Below are 23,668 nucleotides of genomic sequence, written 5' to 3'. Positions count from 1 at the left end.
GAGAGCTGTTGGAAAAGCCCACCACCACTACAAGATTTTGTTCCTTTGTCTGAGCCATGCTTCCCCACCTCCTGAGAAGTGCCTGTACCTTTATGAGAGGGGCTGTGCTGAGAACCAGATCAGGGAACGATACTAGGCTGAACAAAATAAAAAAGTGCTTTAATCTTCAAACTTTTCCATTTCCCTGATGCACTTTAGATCTCAGCACAACTGAGAAGATGCTGAGCAGCAGCATAGGAATGGGAAGGAGCAGCTGAGCCTAAGAACAACTTAAAGCATTTTTCCCAACAAGAACAATAGTAATGAATCCATACCCACATGAAAATGTGTTGGAAGAATCCATTCTTGATCACCAACATAACACCTCATCTACCTCAGTCTATAGAAGTCTATGAAGCACATAACTGTAAATATCATTCTGAAGTTACACATAATCAAATCTTTACTACTTCTGCCTCACATTATTAGGAAACATTATGCAGTTCTGTTTGAACTTGCTAAATGTCACTGAACAGTTGTTGCAAGTCAGAAATTCAGTTCCCATACTACAGGGCTGTAGAACAGTCTGAATAAACTTGACATGTAGTCTTGAACAACTAAACCTCCAGCTATTTTGACAATGCATTTACCAGTCTATTAGAATCTTAAAGGATTTGGACTGATAGGACTGTTACCAAAGCAACATGGAACATAAATTATACCAGCTTTGTTATAAAATAGTTCTGCTTTAGTATTCATCTTTTCTATTTTGCATAGTTATTTTTTCCTCAGTAACACCTGGGTCACTGTGAATTGCTGAAACACCATCAAGACTAAACAGACATTTGTAAATGACAGTCTTGGATGCCACAACCCTTGAGATAGCAACTGGCTGCACACCAGAGAACAGTGAACTTCTGTGTATTAGCTTTCAATACAAAGGTAAGGTTGTTTCACTTAAAAAATAGTATTCCATATGATCTTCTATATAATTTCAAGTACACATTTTAGAATCAAAATCAAGTCCTTAGGATAAAATAAGCACACTTCCTTCTATATTTTTTAAAATATGTCTTCTTAATGTATTTACTAATGAAACCATCCACTACTGAAAAACTTGTGAGGTCTGCATAGGTTTGAGGGGTCTGGCATGAAAGAAAGACTTCCCCTCATGGACTATACTTATTTCTTACGTACTTCAGCAAAGCAAACACTATTTTATTCACAGCTATCAGAACATCTATCAGGAGAAATGAAATTTCACTGTAAGCTGACAGAGTTAATACTCACATTCACTTCCACATCTATGGACCAGTCCCCTAGTGGAGGGTTCTTAGATAACTGAAATTTTTTAGAAACTACACCCAAGTCACCTTCCTCCAGCAACCACTGCTGAATCAACTTCTTCCGAGGGTCCTAGAAAAAAGTCAGATTCCATGTTAAATGCAAGTGGTTTCGCCAGCATCAATATATATAATCTGCGTTTGGTGTGTAAAGTTGGAATATATGGAAAATTCCAATGTATAACGAGGTTCCCAAGGATACTTACTCGGATATATATATTTAGAGAAGCTTTGTAAGGTCTGAGATCAGGATAGACTGTGACAATCCGAAACATGACATCCTGTCCTGGTTTGTATGTAGATTTATCAGTCTGAATGAATACAGAAATACTCTTTGCCACATATATCAACCTAGTACGATTAGAGAAGACACGCTGGCCATCAGCATGGCCTTCCACCAGCAATTCGTAAATCCCAGAAGCACTTTCCAATGGTAACTAAAATAGAGAACAGTAAGTCACTGTTAATTATCCAAGATATAATTGAATATATTATTTTATCACAAAACATTTGCCCTTAAGGTCTCATTTGCCCTTATGTAAACGTTCAAAAAGAAGAACCGGACTTCAGGACTCTGTCATTCAACAAATACACAGAAATGTATTCTCAGAGGCAACTTTCCAAAATATTTGTATGTGATTTTTGCTAGTAATCAGATTTTCAGTAATGGAAGTAGGTATGCATTCATACACCATTAACAGACAATCACATTCTACTCTTTTCTTTTTACAGTTACTGAAAAATGTCTTGCATTTTATCTTGGTGGCTATTTTTTTCAGACTTTGTCAATTTATAGCAATTTATTTTCCAGAAATATAAGAGCTGAAGAAGCTACATTTGGGCAAGATGAGCAGGACAGAAAAAAACTTTGTGCATCTCTTTATAAGCTTCACCTCCACAACTTAAGACCGTAGAATAATTAAATTCAGAATGGAAGTCTCCTGAGAAGCTGGGAATTGTTTTTCAATGGAAACTGACTAATTTTTTCTCATCTCAATGCTTTTAATGATTCATAATTACAGTAAGTACTGCAGCTCAACCACTAAGGCAAGTATTCTTCCCAGAGTAAAAACAACAAATGTAGAGAGATTTTATACAGTTAGCTGAGATGCCTTATTAAGGACAGACACTGAAAGCTCCTTTGGTACTGGCAGATGACATGAGCAGACACAGCTAGCAAAGAAAGTTGGACCACATAAGAAGAGTAATGATGCAAAGGTGTCTCCCTCCAACGTATAGAGGAAATCTGAAGCTCAGAATTTAGATGCACCAGTTCATTTCCTGCACTTGGAAGAACCTCAGCTACAGGAAGACTAAGGGTTCTAAGCAGAACTGCCACAGAACACAGAGATTCCACCTTGAGCAGAGCCTGCACAGACAAGGAATGACTCTAGGTGCATTCCAGCCCAGATGCAAACTTCTGTCCTACCATCTGCTAGAAACTCTCTCTTTGAAGACAGAAAGGGTTTAACAAAGCATGCAGCTGGTTCCAGCAAGTAGTGCTGCTAAAAAGCTTAGGAGTCACATGCTTCTGTTTGTAGTTAGAACAGTAAATCTGGAGTAAAGCCTCTGAAGTCAAGACAACTAAAACAGACAGGCTTACATTTTTCAGCATAACATATGGAAATTAAGCTTTCCTCTCACACTCGTAATGAAAATTACATATGTTAACCCACCAGGGGCAACACTTCAAAAGTATCCTACCAAACTTTATAATGAAATGCTGCCATGCTGTCAAAACTCATTTTAAGAACATACAGTGAAGTATTTTTCCCAAAAGTGGAAGAATATGACACAATGTCAAACACCACAAATGCAAATGCCTCTACCAAAGACATTTCTTTCTCCATGTGTTTACCTATAAACAGGAATTAACTACAATTTCATCCTTCTGTTGAGTTTCTGTTTTGAAAAACAAGTTAGAAGGAAAAAATCATTGAGAGGAAAAATAAATAGGATCTCTTTTTCCACCCACAAACAGGCATATGATGACACACGAGAAAAGGTACCCTTTAAAATCTGGACTTATATAACCAAATTCTAGGTGCAAAACACTAGACTGAAATTGACTCTGCATTTCCTTCAACTGCAGGTCATTGTATACACATTGCCAAGAACATATGATTCACATATTTCAACACTCAAAACTTTCTCGCCAAGTATTCTGGAATATATTAAGACAGGAGGAACAGCCTTAGTTACTACATCTGTCAAATATAACCTCAAAATTAATTCTTTTAAGAATACTATCATTTATTTGACATGTTTTAGTCCCTAAGAGGCAGAAAGGAGCTTCTCCAAGAACTCACAAAAAACATTACAAACCTTCAAAGTCAAATTAGGGGTAAAATAAGCTTTTTTTTTCCTCATTGTAGCTACAAATACTGCTCTTACAGTGTTATTTAAAAACACTTACAAGGACTGTCTTTAATTTCTTCTTTAAAAGTCTGCAATCATCACTTAAAGACCTGTCTTTTTCTGTAGCCTCTTCCTATCATGAATAAAGCTACATAGGTTTTCCCTCTGCATTTTGATGTCTTGATACTTTTTATATCATAACATGGTGACAAAGCTGCCTGTTGTACCTTTGTGGACGTAAAAATCCAAAGGCAATAAAAGTCTGCATTGTACTGAAGTGTATTAGGACATCTGAGGTGTAAAGTAACCCAAATTTTGTTGCATGTAGCCATGTTAATGGAAAATAAATTAACACAATGTTTCTGGAAGTTCACTGCTAAAATAATGGTAACTATTTGCATCAGTCCCATCAATTCTATCTCCAAAGGGTATTTCTCAACCTATGCATGATCTACCCATTTTTTAAACTATGCCTAGCAGAAATTTACTGAGAAAAAGACATCTTTGTCTCAGTTGATATGCTACCCAACTACATGGTATTATTATCCTTTGTTTTGGCACCTCTAACATAAAGAGAAAATGGGCATTTCAAGCCCTTTTCCTGATCGCATCAGCCAACCTCACAAGCACCTCAGACAAGGAAGCTCTTGTCTCCTCTGGAAAACATGACAGCTGAAACTATTACGCACCTTGCGCTACCAGCCAAGTATACTCTGGGCAATACAGAAGTCTACCATAGCTACATCAACAACAACAACAAAAAAATCACCATTAAATAAATGAGTCAGTACTTCTAACCTGACAGGTTACATTCAAACAGTGCCCAACCACTGCTCTGCCATCCCTACAACACACCCTGAGTGTTCAAGAAATGCGTAAAGGGCTCTCAAGGAAGGCATTGTTTGATTCGAGCTGTGGTAAGGCAGGCTGGCAAATTTAGACTGAGCTGGATATAGAGTTCCCTGTTTATTGCATGCTTGTAATGTTCTAGAACAATTAGACTCTTAATACTACTAAAGTGATTATGGAATTCAATTTTGTAGAAGACAATAAGACCTAAGGATGTTCTTAGACTGGCCAAATTATATTAAAGAACTTGCTAATCTAACTTGTTTTGGTTTTTATGTTTGTTTGTATGTTTTTTAATTGAATTGTTAACGTTTTCTAATTCATGATTTGTATAGAAACATTTTAACCTAGAAGTCTTTGCAGCGTTGAACTGCTCATCATTACTGATTATCTATTTATCAAATATTTCCAAATTATTTCATAAGATATACATTTAACTTGAGATTAAAACCTAAACCTACTGCATTTAGGGATATTCAGGCTTACAGATTTTTTTTTTTTTTTTAAGAATTTGGTAAAACCTTTTTTTCCTGACGCAAATACTTTAGCTCAAAATTTCAAGACAAGCATGCAGGACTATAAAATCAGGATGCTAACTCAGTAAACAATTATACATTTCTGCATCATGTATCATGCATTTTTGTTGACTAGTTAGTTTACTATGTACTCTCACTGAATGTACATTTACAAATCATCAAGAAGACTATGTCTAAATAAGAGCAACGTTTTTTTGTTAGAATGGAAAAGATTATAAAGAATCTGGATTATCTCCTGTACAATGAAAGGCTAGGAAACCTGGGCTTGTTCAGCCTGGAGAAGACTGAGAGAGGATCTGATCAAGGCTTATAAATATCTAAAATGCACAAGGCAACTGGATGAGCCCAGCCTCCTTTCATTGGTGCACAGTAATAGGACAAGGAACAATGGCCAAAAACTGGAACATAGAAGTTCCACAAGAACATGCAGAACTTCTTTACAGTGAGAGTGACAGAGCACTGGAACAAGTTGCCCAGAGAGTCTGTGGAGCTCAAAAATTCTGTAATTACTTGCAAAAAGCTGTGGAGCACTTGATGTGAAAATTCTTAGCTTAATGGTCAGCAAATACATCTATACATCTCATCAGTGCTAACTGCTGAAAAATCTCAGGCAGTCAATATTTTCTCTGAAGAAAAGGAAATAAATACTTACTGCTGGAAGAACAAGAGTCCCAAAGGAATCTGAATGATAAAAAACAAAGAAAGAAAAGAAGGAAAGAAAACAGCATCACAAACAAACTTTATAAAATTTGAACAGCAACATAACCAGGTTGATTTGCAGATCAGCTCTCCTCCCCATTCCCACGCTGCCTGAAATACCCACTGGACACTTGAACCCCTTGCTGTGGCTCCTCCTGCACTCGGTGTACATGGACAGCCCATTCAGCCCTCATGCACAGGGTGCAAACAGCTGGCCCACACACACATGCTGCTCAGCCAGCTGGCTGCTGCCAAACACTGCCTGGGAATGAGACTGAGAAATGGCCTGATGTGACTGCTGCTCTGGCCAATATTGATATGCCATACTTGTATTTTGTTCGGCTCCATAAGGAATCCACAAGGGGAAGAGTATCCTGGGGATATGAGAGAATCACAGAATATCCCACGTTGGAGGGGACCCGCAAGAATCACCACATCCAACTTCCGGCTCCACATCCAACATTCAAACCCTGTGTCTGAGAACGCTGTCCAAAGACTGACTGGATGCCAACAGCTTGGTGTCATGCCCACCGCCCTCTGGTGCAGCCCCTGTCCCTAACCCCAAGCTGCTCCTCCCCTGACACAGCTCCATGCTGTTCCCTCAGGCCCTGTCACTGTCACAGAGAGCAGAGCTCAGCACTTCTGCTCCCTGTGAGAAGCTGCAGACACCACCAGGCCTCTGCTCAGCTCCTCTGCTCCGGGCTGAGCAAATCCAAGGACCTCCGCAACTCCTCACACATCCTGCCCCCTAGATCCTTCACCATTATGCAAGGCTTATAACAGGACACATAGGGGAGGAACCAAAGATTGGAAAAGGGATGAATGTACGTGATTAAGGAGGAACAACTGTAGGAATACAAGAGGACTAATGGGACAAAACATCTCATCAAGCAAAAAAAGAGGTTAGTCAAAACATTTGTCTGGTCACGCCTCATGCCTGATCATTTTCTGTCCTGTCCTCTTATTAAACTTAATTTTAATTGTTATTTTATGCGAGGGAATCTAATCTGTATGCACATGCGTGTCTGAAGACCTAACCACTAGTAATAGGAGCTGGATTATGCATGCTTATATGTGCAAAGAGGTCTGTGTACCAGCAACTGAAGAAAGGCTTGCATGCCCAGATACTATATATATTCAGTGCCAACTACTGCACAGATTGTCTAAGGACCCAAACTGTGGGAAGGTATATAAAGTACATATATTCCCATCAACCAGACCTTCATCCTGATCAGCTGGATGTGAGATGAAGGTGTTAATCTGCATAACCAGCCACGTGGATGTATGTTGTAGATACCTGCACCTGTGTGTGTTCCTACTAGGAAAACGTATCTGGCCTCACTACTGGTTGGGCCTGGGGTGTGGAGCCACATCAGTCTCAGGTTTGCCAGGCTGCTAGATTTAGCAACTCCCTAACAGTCACAGTAGTCTCAAATCTGCTAGAAGAACTAGACAAAAGAACAGCCCCAAAAAATTGAAATGCAATGCTCCACTCAAATAATGGTCTCCAAGGTGCAAACAGACTCCCAGCTGGGACCTACCTGAACAAGGAGGATATGGTTTGGCATTGTTCCCTTGAAAACAAATCCCCTCCTGGTTACATCTGTTCCTAGACCAAAGCATTCCTCTGTTACTGAAAAGAAGCCGATTCTGCACCTCCGTCACATTTAAGAGAAAGCCAGGATATTTTGCATTAACTTCTTCTACAGCTAAGTAGGTGACTACTTTTTGTAGTCATTTTTTTCAGAAGAGTTGTCTTGATAGGAATGAAAAAGGGAGAAGACTGCTTTCCATTGAAGAAAAGAAAGGAAACTGGAAAAAAAATCCTGAATCCTAGTCCTTCCCTCCTGCTTGGTGCTTCTACTGCTACAGGGACAAAAACAAAGCAGCATGATCATCTACGCTGTGCCTCTATGACAAGCTAAAGCAGCTTCTTCACTGAGCGCTGGCTCTCATCCACACACATTCACCCCACCCCTTATTTATTTACGTGGCTGATGGAAGATGTGATACCTTCTGCAGAGTTGCAAAAGTATGCACCCAGAGCAGTATTGCAGAAATACTATTTCTCCATTTGGTGGGAGCAGACCCCCGCGTTCTCCACTTGAACTTTTTCCTTTACATTCACATCTGAAACATCTTTACTATCTACTCAGTCTTCTATTCCACCTGAGTTACTATTTTCTATTAGTTCTGCATGCCATGCACAGCATTTACCATCCTCAAGCAACAGAGCACATAGAATTAACCATTCTCACTGTATTACATCACCCTGGGAAAGCTTAACTATCACATTCTTGTGCAGGGCTTAATATATTTTAACTATTTCAGATAACATAACCTCAAATTTTCTCACAATCCAAATAAAAGTGCCATAATTGCTATGGCTTTTATTTTAATTATTTAACATGGGGTTTTTTTGCTGCCTTCTGCAGTGTTGCCTCTCACTGCCATCACCTCTCTTATCTCAGCATTTCTAGCCAATATTTTCTTGGTTTTACAGATTTTTTTGACAGAGGTTGGAAAGGAGTTGCCACCTTGTGGCTAGTAATACCTATAACTATTACCATTCAGACATGCTTGACAGTTTTAATAGCAAAAAAATGTATTTTAATAACTTTCCTATTAGTACCATATAATTTAAATGAGTAGTACAACTACTTCAGGGTTCACTTTTCCTGCATATCAGGAAAATAATTTTTTAACTTCCACTCAGTTGCACCTTTTTATAATTCCTAAGAAGATACATTTTTCACTCAACTGTTCACCCCACATATGGGTTACATACATTCTACACAGAACTGCTGCCCTGGAAGAATTGTCTTCCACAGGCAGATGAAGATACCTCTGAGATAATTAGAGAAGAAAAATTCAGTGTGAGTATTGCACTATCATAGAATCACAGAATGGTTTGGGGCCTTTAAGATCATCTAGTTCCAACTCCCTGCTATATGTAGGGACACCTCTCTCTAGACCAGGTTGCTCAAAGCTCCATCCAGCCTGGCCTTGAATGCTTCCAGGAAGGAAGCATTCACAACCTCACAGGGCAAGCCGTTCCAGTGTCTCATCGTCCTCACACTGAAGAATTTCTTCCTAATATCTAGTCTAAATCTATCCTCTCCCAGTTTAACACCATTTCCCCTTGTCATGTCACTACACACCTTTCTAAAAAGTCCCTCCCCAGCTTTCATGTACGCTCCCTTCAAGAACTAGAATGCTGCTATGAGGTCTCCATGGAGCCTTCTCCCCTCCAGGCTGAACAGCCCCAGCCCTCTCAGCCTTTCCTCAGAGGGGAGTTGCTCCAGCCAATTCAACATCTTCATAGCCCTCCTCTGATCCTGCTCCAACAACTCCTCATCCTTCTCATGCTGGGGACTACAGAACTGGATGCAGTACCCCAGGTCTCACAAGGTCAGAAAAGAGAAGGAGAATCACCTCCCTCAACCTGTTGCTCGTGCTTCTCTTGATGCAACCCAGAATCCAGTTGGCCTTCTGGGCTGCAAGGGCACATTGCCAGTTCATGCTGAATATCTTATCAACTGACGCTCCCAAATCCTTCTCTCCTCAAGGCTGCTCTAAAGCCATTCTCCACCCACTTTTTACCTGTGCTTGAAAATGCCTTGACCCAGATGTAAGACTTTGCACTTATCTGCCTCATAAAATACATGCTGTGATTCTGAAAAGTCACTATGGCAAATGTGCTACTGACTTCTAGGGGCTTTTTCCTGCCCAGAAGAACATCAAGACTAGCTTTCCTACTTGGGAAAATTTAATGACCCCCTGGATCCTGAACTTTGTTGTATTCAAAGACAAAACATTTATTTGACATCTGAACTCCAGTGAATACCAATTTAAAACAAATCGTTCTGTGACAGCAGTAATAGAAGGCAGTCTAGATGGAAGCAGTATGTCCCTGAAGCTGTCAGTGTGCTAAAGGAAACCTCTCATTCAGCATGTACCATCTAACCTGGGTTAAATCAAGTGACTCACATCCTGCTAATGATGCTTGTGGGCAGCACGCTTAATTACTTCATTCTGGTATTCAATGGTTTAACAAGGATGCGTAGCATCTGGCCCCAAACAGCACAGTTCTTTCCACATGTTTATGCTACTGTGGAAGCCACAGTTTTTCCTGCCATCCCTCTATCCTTTCCCTTGAGAAGCAGCCCAGGCAGTCCTTGACTCCCAGCAATGCCACTGACTTTCCACATATTTTACAGCCAGGAGACCCAGGCACAAGACAAAAGCAAAGTGGGCACTCCCGCTGCACAGTGTCATAGAGACCAAGGAACAGCTAAGCTTGCCTGGCACATGCCCCTGGAGAGGAATTCCACAGTGCTGCCAAGTACCTGGTGCAGAGGTATTCTGCTTGACTTACTGATGTGTTTATTTCCAACATCTACCCAAAGAACTCCACGTCCAAATAATCCTATTAAGAAGAGACATCATTTCAGATAGAGGAAACCTGTGTCTTTCTAACTCATTAAAGACAGTTACTGTTAATTGGAAAAAATTTTAAGGGACTATATTTCACTGGTAAAGGAAGCTGGATGCAGAATAAACTGGAAACAACAGAGATGATATAAAGCCTCTGAAATTTTTCTCAGTTGTATACTGAAAGTAAGATTAGAGAAGTAACACTTCTCTAATTACCATCCCTCTGCATGGTAATGTGTGAATAAAGCTGTGCTAAACCTTAGTTTTGTACAATCACAACTTATGACATCAGAAAAAAAACACCTTTTTCGCTACTGAAAATCAGTTATTAACGGAAGAGGAACAGCTTTATTTACATCTACGCGAGCAGATGTGCACACAGTTAAGCATTGCTAGACTAGCTTTAATCTATCCAACATTGCTAAATACAGCACTGGCTATAGCAGTGGCTTCAGTAAGCTGTGAAGCACCAAGAACAGCAGTAATATTCGAAGATAATCATACCATAGTCCATTCTCATGGTTTTCTACTCATATCTTTACATACAACAATGCACACACACTAGCACAAAGGCACTGCAGGCACTCTGTAGCTCTCTAGTCAGAACAGTGCCTGCTTGCACCATCACTTGGTAACAAGTATCATGCAGGCCACAAATATATCAAGGTACTTCCCATACTTCAACTAGGCCTTATTATTAAACCTGTTTTCCACATGCTGTAGCCCAAACAAAGTGAGGAACCACGACGTCATAGTCAGAAGCAGAAAGTTCACAACAGCTTTTCTCACATCTAGGAAGTAAAATTAAAGCATGTTAAGCTATAGAAAATGCTGTTGCAGACACAATTATGATAACCAGAGTAAAAGCCCAGCTAAAGATTGGTGGTTTCTACAAGGTATTTCCTGCAGATCAGTTCATACTATGTTCCCTGAGCAAATGGGGCTCTGGCAACTGCTTCCGTATCAGTCATAGGCACTACTAGCAGCAGGGCAGACAGGATGGTGCTAGAAATACTGGGTTTCACACATTCCCAAGACCTAACAGCAGGTCTGAGCCAGGTTCAGCTGTGCTGCAGATGGGAAGCAGCTGGGGTGGAGGGAGATTTAAACCACAGCCATTTCTCCATTGTGTGACTCAACAAGCAGCTCCCTCCCGAAGCAGTGTTAGGGAGCTGCCTGGCTTCCTTGATTAAGTCCAGAGTGTTGTCTTGCTCTCAGACAGTGAAAATTTATAGAAGAGGCACTGAGGCATTAGGTAATCCCCTGGTTTATGTAATTATTTTGTTAGGAACTGAGCAGCCTGGGCAGATCTGAAAAACTCCGGTGCTGCAGTGAGTCTGTCTCACTGTCGTGCATGTTTTTCCCACGTTCTCAGAGCTTCTGATCTGCTCCCTGGCAGCTCCACTTAACTGCACCCAAAGATGGCTACAGCCACTCTCCAGCAGGAGCAGCAGGCCAAATACTCCCTTTATGTCACTGCTGAATTGCTGAAGTTCACCATATTTTTCTGTCCACTTGATGAATTAATGGTGCAGCAATCTCATGCTTTTAAGTAGCTAGTCACAGTTCAGCAGCTAGCACACAGCATGGCCCTGCTGGATACTCTGGCACTATGGAGCTGGACACCTCTACATGCAAAATGTAAACCATTGTTAACGCTTTCACATGACATCGGCTGAGTCCTCTAAATAGGGGAAGTTGTTTCCCTCCTTCAGAATGCCCCTGCAACAATGCACTGAAGAAATACATGGAAGCAGCGTGGAAACAAACTCACACTCTCCAACCTCATTTCTCACAGACTCCTTGGCATTTAGGACCATCCAGAAAAAGAGGAAGAAAAGGCAGTAAGGAAGTGCAATGTCACCAGTATGGAAGTGCAGTGTCACCAGCACAGAGGGCAGTGGGAAATAAAATCATCTTTTTAAATGGACATTGCTACTGTACCACTTTTAGCAAACAAATGCAAAGCAAATAGTTAAAAAGCACAAAGCTGCACCAGAGGTTCAGACTGGGCTTTAGGAGAGATTTCTTCACCATGAGTGGAGTGAAACACTGAAACGGTCTTCCTGTTGAGATGGCTGCTGCTCCATGCCTGTCAATGTTCAAGAGGAATTCGGACAGTACCCTCAGCAATGTGCTGTAATTTTTGGTTAGCCCTGAAGTGGTCAGACAGATGAGCTCAATGGTTTCTTAAGGTCCATTCCAACTGATCTAAAAGTTATGTTACCTGTTATTAAGCTGACAACAACAACAACACTAGGCCCAGAAGCAAACGTTACTTCAAAGTGATTTTTCAAAATGAAAAGATATTTTTATGTTTCCAGTGGTTCGTCTCAAATAATTTCAGTATTACATGGCTTTTCCCTTGGTATCACAAAGCCTGTGGACCAAGCCTACATGCCCTTCAGGGAACACCCACAGACTTCCTCATCTTCTCCCTGCCAAACAGCCAGGCCCCATTTACATCTATACAGACATAAATACTCGTTTCAGCTTCCACTCCCATAAAAGGGCTGAGGTTCCAGAAAAATGACTTTATGACTTGGCATAATCAACCAGCACTCATGCCAACATAAATCAGCACAACAGCAGTTAGCAGCTAACTCAACTTCAGGTCCTAACGCTAAGTTTTAGCCTATTTAGTAGGCACTTCTGCAAACAGACTTTCTCACTTAACCTTTCCTATCTCTGGCCTCATTTCTTCTCAATTCCACCAGAGAATGTGAGAATATAACTGGAATGACTCCACACTGAAGTGATGTCATAACTTTCCTCTGGCAGCAGTGTTCACATATCTACATTTAGGAAATGTTTACAAAAAAGTATTTTCTTTACAGCAGCAAATGGAATTTTTCCACCTGATTGGTCTATTTCAAAAAAACAATTTTAATGTCAGATAAATAAAAGGCACTGCTCTTCAATGTCCTTCTAGTTTTTCTTTCCTATCCAAAATATACACTATTTTTGTGATTTCCAAAAAAAAATAAAAAATAAAAAGAAAGTATGAATTCCAAGTGCTAAACTGGACAAAGAGCAAAAAATATTTTTTCTCATAAAAGAAGGCCTACAAATCTACGAAGCTTATGTTCTTTAAATGTGATATACTTCTCACCCATTGTCCTAAATGAGCACCAGAATTAACGCTGCCTAGTTATGCTAGCAGCCTGAAATACACCCTATGAGCCACTGCTGTTTAATTATAGCTAAATTTGGGCCAGGTGTTAGCTGGAGGTGCAGTACAGCACCCAAATGCACACAGTAGATTGCTAGTAGACATCAGGACTCAGGCTGCCATCTGAAGCCCAATGAAAACAAGAAACTTGCAGTAAAGGAATATGTACTTGCTCCAGAAAGCATCCTGCTTGCCAGCACCATGAGCCCTTCCCTTCACAGCCACTCAATACTCCCCACTGCCCATTTCCACTGCTCCTTTTCAGTCTTTTTTCCAACTCTGGAGGCTGAAAGCACTAAGAAATTATAAATGGAATGAGGCAGGACAGCAATTCTGCCTACAGATAAAAGAAGAAAAGGACAGAAGGAACAGCGCGAACCAGACCAAGATTTATCATGCTGAGATGGAACACTGCAGCTCTGGAGGACAGAAGAAAGCAACATGTACAGATGTGTCTGTGATTAAAGTCTATCACCTCCCTGCTTCCCCACTTAACAGTTCAGCCTTGCACCCACTCCTGAGGACACTAGCATGTCCCCAACTCACAGACAGATGGACTACTGCTGGTTTTGGGCACCTCTGCCCTTGTGCTACAGTAGCCACCAGCCCCTTTCATAAGTCAGCATTGTGTTTTCTGCTCTCCCCAAAGCTTAATTCACTGACTTGTCAGCAGAAGACACATGGGCCCTTCTCATTTCATTTTAGACCTGCAGCATGGTTCAGATATTTAATTCTCTGCTCAGTCTAAAGTACAACAACCAATTTTGTGGATGACATTATTGCCACTTTCAGACAAGCGGTCAGAGAGTGGCCAGTACCAAGAACACAGTACACAAAACACACTGTGGTTTATCTGAAACAGTGCATGCTGGGTAAGAAAAGGGAACAGCTTCATATTTTAAAGCTAAATCATGCCCTTAGTCAAATAACTTCTTACAGCCACCCAGCAGCTACCAGCCCAGTGACATAAACACAGGCTCTTTCCAACTTTTTCTTAAGACTACCCATAGGTTTTTTGTCACGCACGCTCCACATCTGAGCTTATCGCTGCCCACTACAGCCAAACAACATTATTCTCAGCAATTATAAATTTACAGCTTTGAGTCCAGAATATTTCTTGATGTCAGTCTTGCTTGATGTCAGATCCAGTCTTCCAAACCATGCAGACAATTCAGAAGAATCTCAGACTTAAGCCTTTTCACAACAAAATGGGAAATTAATTTAATTAACTGACATTTCCCTTGGTGACTGCAACACATGGAAACTCATGGGCATGCCCTGTTTTCTAGGCCACTGCTGGCCATCTTTACTTCACGGAAATTGCGAAGAATCATAAATACAAAGCCGCTATTGCTGCAAGTCAGAGCAGCTGCAGTTTTTATTCTGATTTAAAACAAAAGGCAAAATGCGGCTAAGCCTGTCCACACTAGAGACTTGGTGGTATTACTACCACCCTCATGCCATTAATTGCTACAGCTGGAGCAAAATTTCAAAGTCAAGTCACTCATTTGCTGAAAATAAAAAACTCAAGTACTATTTAAGTTTCCTCCAAGAGGCAGTGAACGAAGAAGGTTTGTTTTTACAATGGTTTTCTTCCATTTTCTGGAAGGCACTCAGAATCTGCGATGACAAATCCACATAATTTTTCTGAGACCACAAGACTGCTAGGTATATAAAAATAATACCGGAGCCTTCCCTTGTCAGTAAGGAAAGGCCATACAACTCCCTAACCACTCAAAATAAACTCCTGGGCCTCCCAGATGCAACTCCCCAGAACTGGAGAAGTGAGGGATAAGGAATCAGTCACTCTGACAATGTTTTCTGTGCAGATGCTTATTAGGACTGCAATGGATCTAGATGGACTGGCAGTATCTCTTGCCGTGTGCTTTAACCTCTGCAGACAGGTTCTCATCTCTGCCTCAACAAACAAGTACCCAAGGACAGCAGGGCATGGTGCCAGCACAGATAAAGAGTGAAAAGAGATGCCACCTGTGTATGACAGGAGAGTCATGAATTTCCCAGCTCTTTCCTACCTCTGCAGGTACTTCTCTACTGCTCAGCACTTCATCGTGGATTTATCTCTAATTAGGACATCATTCCAGCACCATTTCAAGACCCACCCTCAGCTCCCACCCCTTTCTCTTTCCTCCTGAGGATCAGTAACGAGGTCTATAGAACACTTGTCCTGACAAGTCACACCACTTCCTCCAATGTCTCCTCACACTTACCAGAACGTGAAAGAAACTCCAAACATCTATTTAGCCCATGGTCCCTAAATCCCTACTTTACCAAGTGCTCTTCAGCCTGTTCCCCTCTTCCTTCGCACTGCAGCTAGTTGTGTATAACTGATCCTCTTAGTGAAGACTAAGCACTCATCTGCCTCTCAACATCACTGAAAAAGGCCCTTCTAGCAAGCCACACCCTTTGGTAGTCTTCCTGCTTCTAATATAGAACTTAAAATCCTACCCTGCACATTCTTTCCTATTCACGGTTTGGCCTTTCCAATTTTGTCCATTCATACCCCTGCTACTCTTTTATGTTCACCCTTTGCAATCTGATCTCATTTTCCATTTCCACACCCTTATTTTTTATTTTTTTTAACCAGTAGTAGGACTGGGTTTAGTTACTCTGTTTCTTACTCTTCTGCTGTGTTAATGTGCACTTATAGCTTTAACATTAATCCCTTCAGAGATTTCTCCCATTGTTTCCTCCTTATTTCTGACAACACCTTTCTCCCTAGTTTCCACTGTTTACTGGCATTTATTTTTTCTTTCCAAAAAATAGCCAAGGTCAGAGAAGACCTCCAAGATCATCTAGCCCAACTGTCCACCCACCACCAATACTTCCTCCCTAAATCATGTCCTTTAGTACCACATCTAAACATTTCACGAGTACCTCCAGGGACAGTGTTTCCACCACCTCCTTGGGCAGCCCATTCCAGTGTCTGACCACTCTTCTGGAGAAGAAATTTTTCCTAATATCCAGCTTGAACCTCCCCTGGGAAAACTTGATGCCATTCCCTTACTGCTAGTTATGTGGGAGAAGAGTCCAAGCCTCACCTTGCCACACTATACAGTCAATAAGATATAGCTGAAGTACTGGACAGGATTGATGTTTTGATTTCTCTGCAATTTACTTGATGGGACTGTTATAAATAAATTAGAATGAATCATAGAGGTCTTTTCCCAACTGTTATGATTCTAAGATCATCAAGTCCAACCAACAACCCATCACCACCATGCCCACTAAGTCATGTCCCTTAGTGTCACATCTCCACATTTCTTGAACACCTCCAGGGACAGTGACTCTGCCTCCCTGAGCAGCCTGTTCCACCACATCACCACTCCCTCTGAGAAGAAACGTTGAATGGGTTCAACAGCAGCCACAGAAACTTGTGCCCTTTTCTTAGATGAACTCCAGTAATAGAAAAGCCTGTAAAGGAGTGCTCGATTCTCAACTAGTCAGCTTCCTTGCCTCTGGATTCAGCCCCATCACCTTCCACCAAGCCTTCCCTTTCTCTTATTTCACATCAGTTATCTGCATGTGCTGAATAGTGGTAACTTGTTTTTCATGAAGATCAATTACACACACATTTGGACGTGGAGGTTACACGCATGAAAACACGGTGCTCAAGCTCTATTGCTGCTTCCCTTTTTAGGCTTTCACACATAATTAGGAAGAAAGGAGCTGTCCCAGAAAACTGTTAGCAAAATGATGTACACACCAATCTTATAATTTCAGGTTGTATTTCATAGTTACCACGGAATCAGTCATAAATATTCAGAAATAGGGCACAGAGACAAGGTTAACAAAAGGGACCAAGGCCATTCATTCTATTTTAGCTCTTACTTCACAACCTATACTCCCTAGTGTTCCTTGGTTTCACATACTAACATGGTCAGAACCATATTATTAAGTATGCAAAACGTGCCTTCTGGTAAAAGCAGATTTTCCATTGTCTGTATGGATGACTGCTGCAAGTCTATACTTGACAGACATTCTCACAGTCTGTAATGTTTCGTAAATCCTGGCTGAGTATTTACCACGCTCTCATTCAGAGTTCCCTCTGCTAGCAAGTTAACTGCACACTAGAAGAAATGCAGAAAAGCAGTGTGAATTCATTAACTTCTACAAGCAAATGACAAGGAACCTGAAATATTTTAAACCAAATTCTTCAGTTCTCAAAAGTACTTCTCACCCACCTTGCCTTAAATACATTGCACTGTGCTTTAATTACCAGCTTTAACCAAATTTTACTCTTAAGACCTAAAATTGTTCACGAAATCAGGTAAATAATGATACTCCATTATACATGAAAGCCTTTCTTTAATGAGTTTTTTCAACTTCTATGTTACTTATACTTTCCAAATTACTCCAGCACTAATGAAAAAAAAAATAAACTGTTCAGAAGCTCTCTCAATTACGGTGTAACTAACACTGCAACATCTAAGTAGCAAACCTGGCATGACAACAATACTTGCCAATTCAAACGATATCTTTATTGATCAATCAGAGCATTAATATGCATGACATGATTCACCCTTCTCTGTAATCACTGAAAATCAAGCCATTCATGCATAAAATTTAACTTGCTTTTCTGTTATTCTCATCATTTTTATTTGTTGACCCAGAAAACCCAACAGCTCAGATTGCATGTAAGCCATTGTTTTCTTCTGCAGTCATTTTCAATCAGAGTGAGGATCTCTCTGATACTGCAACTCCATAGAAAATGTGTCAAGGCTCAGTACGGTATACAGAATCAGCTTAAATTACTGCTTTTGTGCTCTCCTTGAGCCCCCTGCAGATGATGGAAGCATATTCTCTCCTAGTGACACACTGACAGTCCTTGTTGCATTTGCTCATACAAAGTTAATCTGCAGCAGCAATATACTGCTTGCAGATATTCAGTGGGTTTGTTTTCATTACAATTAAACTGAGTAGCTTCTGTACCAAAACACTGACCTTCAAACAATCTCCCTTGCCACAATGCATCTGGATTCTGCTACGTTGAGCTGAGCTCAAAACATCAGCACTTGTTTAAATGGATGCATGCACACACTCTCACTCCAAAGTTTATAAACTTGCCACTTATTAATGGATATAATTCGTGATTGTAGAATATTGGAAATTAGCAGTTATAATATATTCACATTCCCTTTGTTACATGAAAAGCAGGCAAGAGATGTGAACCAAGTTCCACTCCTACAGTCTTTCTCTAGTGGTCTGTTTTCCAAAAATCACTCAGAAATCAAAACTCCACTTCCAGTAACGTTAAACCAGTGAATGACTGTTCAACCATCAAAAAGCGAGCACTCTATTTCTTATATAAAGCAGGAGTTATATAAAGAGATAATAGCAGTGCCACAAATTCAACGAGATCCTTTCACAGAGCTGACTCAAAAATTCAAACACAAGCACATATTACCATGCTGAGATGCTGCTAGAGGACCAGAGCACATCCTTAACTTCAAGCAACTACAGATGCATTTTTTCAGACAGGGACATGAAAGCTCTCACCTTTACATAATCAGCTGAGCTCTGTCTGCAAGATTAAACTAGCAAAAAGGTGTCCTCAGCCTGTACTCCAGCCTTAGCCTCTAGTAGCAGCTCTGCACCAGCTCAGTTCTGCCAACACAGGTGTTTGCACACCAAATCAGGGAACTTGTCTGCCTGAATTCAAAAAATAAAATTGATCCTGTCAGATCAGTTTTTCAAGGCAGTAACTCTCCCACTTTTGCAAACACCACGCAAGAAAAAATACAGAGCACAGTGCTGCCAGCTTAGGCAATGTGAATGCTGTGCCCTGCCCAAGGCAGGGAATCTGTCCCAACTTTTGGGAGTCTAGCACAGTCAACAACTACAGGTACACCCTGCTTCCTTTCATACTTATTTAGCACAGACACAGGGGAATAACACCAAACTCATGTGCACTGCAGGAACAGTAGCACCACTGTATCAGCCACTCTGTGTAACCTAATGGGCCCAAATGACAGATAAAGCAGTATTTTCTGGCCACTAATATATGCACCGGTGATGTCATTTAAAGAAGATTTTGTGTGTCTGGAGATGCTTGGATTTTTTTCTTCAGCTGCAGCAGCTGGCCTAATAAAACCTCCACAGGCTTTGATTCAGCTGAATTCTCAGACCAGCACAGCTACAGCACCATTGCTACACATTTTACCTCAAAGTCATTTTGTTCTCTAGAAAACAAGGTAAAGCTTCAAAGCCTTAATCTGACAAACTGCTTTCCCTCTGAGTAATTCTATTCCCGCAGTATTTGAGGAAGCCCTAACATCACAGCTCCTATTATAATGCAGTCCTGTCTTCTTATTCTTGGCTTACATATTTGTTCAGAGAAAAAAAATTACTGACAAACTATATTACTTCACTTTAAAGAACAGATGGCCACAGCATTTTACTGTTGTTCGTTTTTTTACATATACATCATGCTTAGTAGGAATTTTTCACCCGTTTCATTCCATTCAGGAAGTTTAAAAAATTCAAATATGTATATATATAATTTTATTTTTTTTAATAAGTACAACATTAAGAATAAACCAGTACATGCACTTCAAGTAATGCACTACTGCATTCTTTTACCTCAGTCTGACTGTTCCTTTACTCATTACTCACTCCTTCTTTTTGCTAAGCCTAATAGGCTTGGACTATGCTTTTCACTAATCAACAGCTAAGTACAGGATACAGTATACTATGATGACTTAAGTACCATAAGCACGACTGACAGCCTGTTTTACTCCCATGCAGACTTTAGGCGCTAGCAAATTGGTCCTCCTAAAGTAATAGCCTCAGGCATACATCACAGCTACTAGTATTAGATTTTAAGGCTATCAGATTAGTTGTATAAATTTGATTTGAATCGTGAAGTAACAGTTTTTTTAATTAGGCCCGGCACAACAGGAACACTGTTTCAGTTGCATACTTTTATAGCGGATGGGATGCTGGAGGACATACCTGACAAAACCATGAAGTTGGAGTGGATAAACAATATTGAAGCCAAAGCAAGACCTGAGAGTGTGTAATCCTGGGAAATGCTTGTTTTCATAGAAAAGTTAAAGTGGCAAAGAGGGTTTTGATAAGATACACATTTCTGCATCATGTGGGTATGATATTTTTGATCTAATCAAATGCACTCCATCACACTCACAGCCTGTTTTCTACGCAGATTGTGAAGAAAAGCAGTTTCTCTTTGAAATGAAGGTATAATGTTTACAATTAAGTCATCCATATTAATTATAGTTAGCAACGATGAGAAAGTTTGTTACAGCACAGTGGATGTTTCTAGGACCTCATGGTGCCCTGTGAGTCTACTTCAGACAAACAAAAAGCTAGAGTTAGTATGAATAAATGACACTCTAAGAGAACTCTGAAAGCTGGCTGATCTTCCTTCCCATGAGGGCAGTTCTCAAGGAGCACATTGCTATGCTCCTGCACACAGCTGGCACTTAGAAGCACTGACCAGGATATCTCAATTCTCCAACTACTCACACATGCCACAAAGTCCCCTACCACTCATCAGAGGCACAAATTAAACCAGGTTGCTTCAGAGTTGATTTAGGGTCAGATCCCTAGCTGACGTACCATCCAGTTTTTGACCCTTAAGAACTTCTCTTTCCACAAGACAGCATTTGGGGAGGGCCAGGTTGGAGATCAGGAAAAGGTTCTTCACCAGAGGGTGGTGAGCATGCAACAGGTTCCCCAGGGCAGCAGGCACAGCCCTGAGCTGCCAGAGTTCAAGTAGCATTTGGACAACATTCTCAGACATAGGGTTTGAATTTTGGGTCATCTTGTATGAAGCCAGAAGCTGGACTCAGTGATCTCTGTGGATGGATCCATTCCAAATCAGGATATTCTGCGATTCTGTGACAAAGACCTTCACTTTCTTAGAAGTCAAGCTCTCCCTTTTTCAGAGTACGTGCAGCTGCCAGGCACAGATGCTTTATCAAACCATTTATTCCACACTTGCTATCCTCACACTCTGCACTTTTGCAGTAAGCCTACCAACAAGGATCTTTCTATTCAGTGGCCTCATGACAATGACCTGAGCATTTCCAGGCATCTTGAAGATGACACATCAAAGAACACCTCGCAGACATCTGATTGCTTTCTGAATTTACGGTGAGTTAGCCCACACAAACAGATCACTCATTACCCAGCCTGGATGCCCACCTGCACACAGCCACCACACAAGACTACCATCCCACAGCAGCCCCCTATTGGTAACACCGGGCTCGCGTTTCAGAAGCCGTGGCACTTTCAGAGAAACAATGCCGCGGGAGAAGGCAGGTGTAAGAGGTGTCCTACCTCTCTCGAAGACCAGTTCCCTGCTGAGCACGGTCTGGTTGTCCCTGAGCAGCGCTCCCCGCACGGCGACCTGCGCGGGGCTGCCGGGCAGCAGGGCCACCCCGACGGTGACGCTGGCTCCGGGCCTGATGTTCCAGGGGGCCGCCACCAGGAACGTAGGTCTACAAGGGATCAGAAGGGACGCGTTAGCCCAGAGAGCGGCAGGCGTCCAGCCAGCGGGGCGCGCTCGGAGCTCTCGCAGCCCCCGGGCCGGGGGCGATGCCCTCCAGGCGGCCCCGGCCCCACGTACCCGGCCGCGGCAGAGCCGCACGTGAGGAAGAGGAGGAGAAGGCGGACAGCGGCGCGGCTCTGCGCCATGGCTCTCTGCGCTCTACCCGTCCGCTGCGCGGCGTCGGGGCCGTCCCGGGCGGGGAAGGGAGGGAGAGGCTCAGCCGTGAGTCACGCCGCGACGGCTGCCGCCCGAGAACCCCGTGCCGTGGGGCGTTCCCGAGGCCGGTCCAGGGGAGAGGCGGGGGCAGCGGCGATGGCTCAGAGGCTGCGAGAGCCGCGGCTCCCGAACGTGAAGAGATTGGCAATGCTTCTCCGGGTGCGTTGGCCTCGGTGCCCAGTGTCTGCAAAATAAGGTCACGTCGGCGTGCGCTTGTGAACCCACCCCCGGACGTTTTGGAGTCTTGGCAGCCCGGGTGAGGTTCGGCTCCTGCAGCACGCTGACTGTAGCCGTGTGGGCTGGGAGCAGCTAACGGTGTTTTGATTCACCCGAACCCCTTCATCCCCGCAGTTCCTGAAGCCAGCAGTGCCAAGCTGGCGTGCCCTGCACCGAGTTGTGCAGACACAAGCACGGCTGGAGCCCAGAAGGGAAACCTCCCTCACTGCTCTGTTCTTATGAAAACCAGATACAAACAGCACACATGCACAAACATCATGCACACGTAAACAGGATCCCAGACAGCTTCACACTTCTGGTGATTCTGGGACACGTCTCTGCAGTGGCAGGAGGAGGGAGCTTGGTCTCAGAGCTACTGGTGCCAGGAAGGTCACTCCTGGCAGCTCCTCACTCACAGAGGTACATGCCAAGGCAAAGGCTTGCTGATGCTGCATGCAAGCCCGTCACTTGCTGCTTGTAAAAATCAGGCAGGGAGGATGAGCACTCCCTGACACTCCATTTCTTGGAGATGCTAGGAAGACAGGCTAACAGCTAGTGAGCAGCCCAAGCACCCTGGGCTTGGTGCTCAAGCTCCTGGTAGCTCATGTTTCCACAGAGCACCGGTTAGTGCGCTCAGCCTCCAGAAGGAGAGCAGCCGCCTGCAAGGTATAGTCCTCAGACCACACCGAAAATCTGAAGGAGAGCACTCCCTAGCCAGGGCAAAACCAAGCCAAGGACAGCTCGAGGGCAGAGACAATGAACATCCAGTCCCAAGAACATTTGCTGGCATCGTTTGATTCATTAGTATGGATGTATCCTGAAAGGCTGTTAGTAAAAGTGCTTGAAAATGTCACAGATTCTGCCCAGCTAGCAACAGTGTTGGGGACCTGCATCTTTTTTTCTTCCTTTTTTTTTTTTTTCTTCTCCAGAGAATTGTAGAATAACAGGATGGCTTAAGTTGGAAGGTGCCTTTAAAGACCATCTAGTTCCAGCCCCTCTGCTGTGGCCAGGGCTGCTCCCCACTAGCTCAGGCTGCCCAGGGCCCCATCCAACCTTGCCTTGAGTACCTCATGCTTCCTCAGCACATACACTCTGACTGGCAACTTCAGGAAAAAAAAGAAGGAAAATAAATGTACTTATGGAGAACTGGGCTAAGCCAGTACCCTCCCATTCATGCTCAGGAAGTGTTGTTTGGTTGGTTGGACACGTGTTCAGGTGAGCGCAATTTGTCACACAGCCCTACCAATTACAGGACAAACTGCTCCATCCCCTGCACTCTGTTAATCTGCTCAATACCATTTATGGCTGTGTGCAGTAGGCTCTCGTTATG

At 42.3% G+C, this 23,668-nt stretch overlaps 1 protein-coding gene across 1 annotated transcript in view; it reads right to left on the bottom strand.

The window, feature by feature from the left end:
* The window catches only part of CD109 (CD109 molecule), a 74,990-nt gene extending 52,920 nt beyond the window's left edge, over positions 1-22,070 (bottom strand). The window contains exons 1-5 of the mRNA XM_065730879.1: positions 21,985-22,070; positions 21,696-21,856; positions 5,718-5,746; positions 1,529-1,759; positions 1,270-1,395 (exon numbers count right to left, since the gene is read on the bottom strand). Coding sequence (XP_065586951.1) covers positions 1,270-1,395; positions 1,529-1,759; positions 5,718-5,746; positions 21,696-21,856; positions 21,985-22,052 — 615 coding nt within the window. The 5' untranslated portion in view covers positions 22,053-22,070. The remainder of the gene's footprint in view (positions 1-1,269; positions 1,396-1,528; positions 1,760-5,717; positions 5,747-21,695; positions 21,857-21,984) is intronic.
* Positions 22,071-23,668: the final 1,598 nt, after the last annotated feature.

This window comes from Cyrtonyx montezumae, unplaced genomic scaffold (assembly GCF_038088225.1).
Source record: "Cyrtonyx montezumae isolate F1298 unplaced genomic scaffold, pur_monq_1.0 scaffold_13, whole genome shotgun sequence".
Classification (NCBI taxonomy): Eukaryota; Metazoa; Chordata; class Aves; order Galliformes; family Odontophoridae; genus Cyrtonyx; species Cyrtonyx montezumae.
Note: the sequence above shows the minus strand (reverse complement) of the source record. Positions and strands in the feature narration are given on the sequence as shown.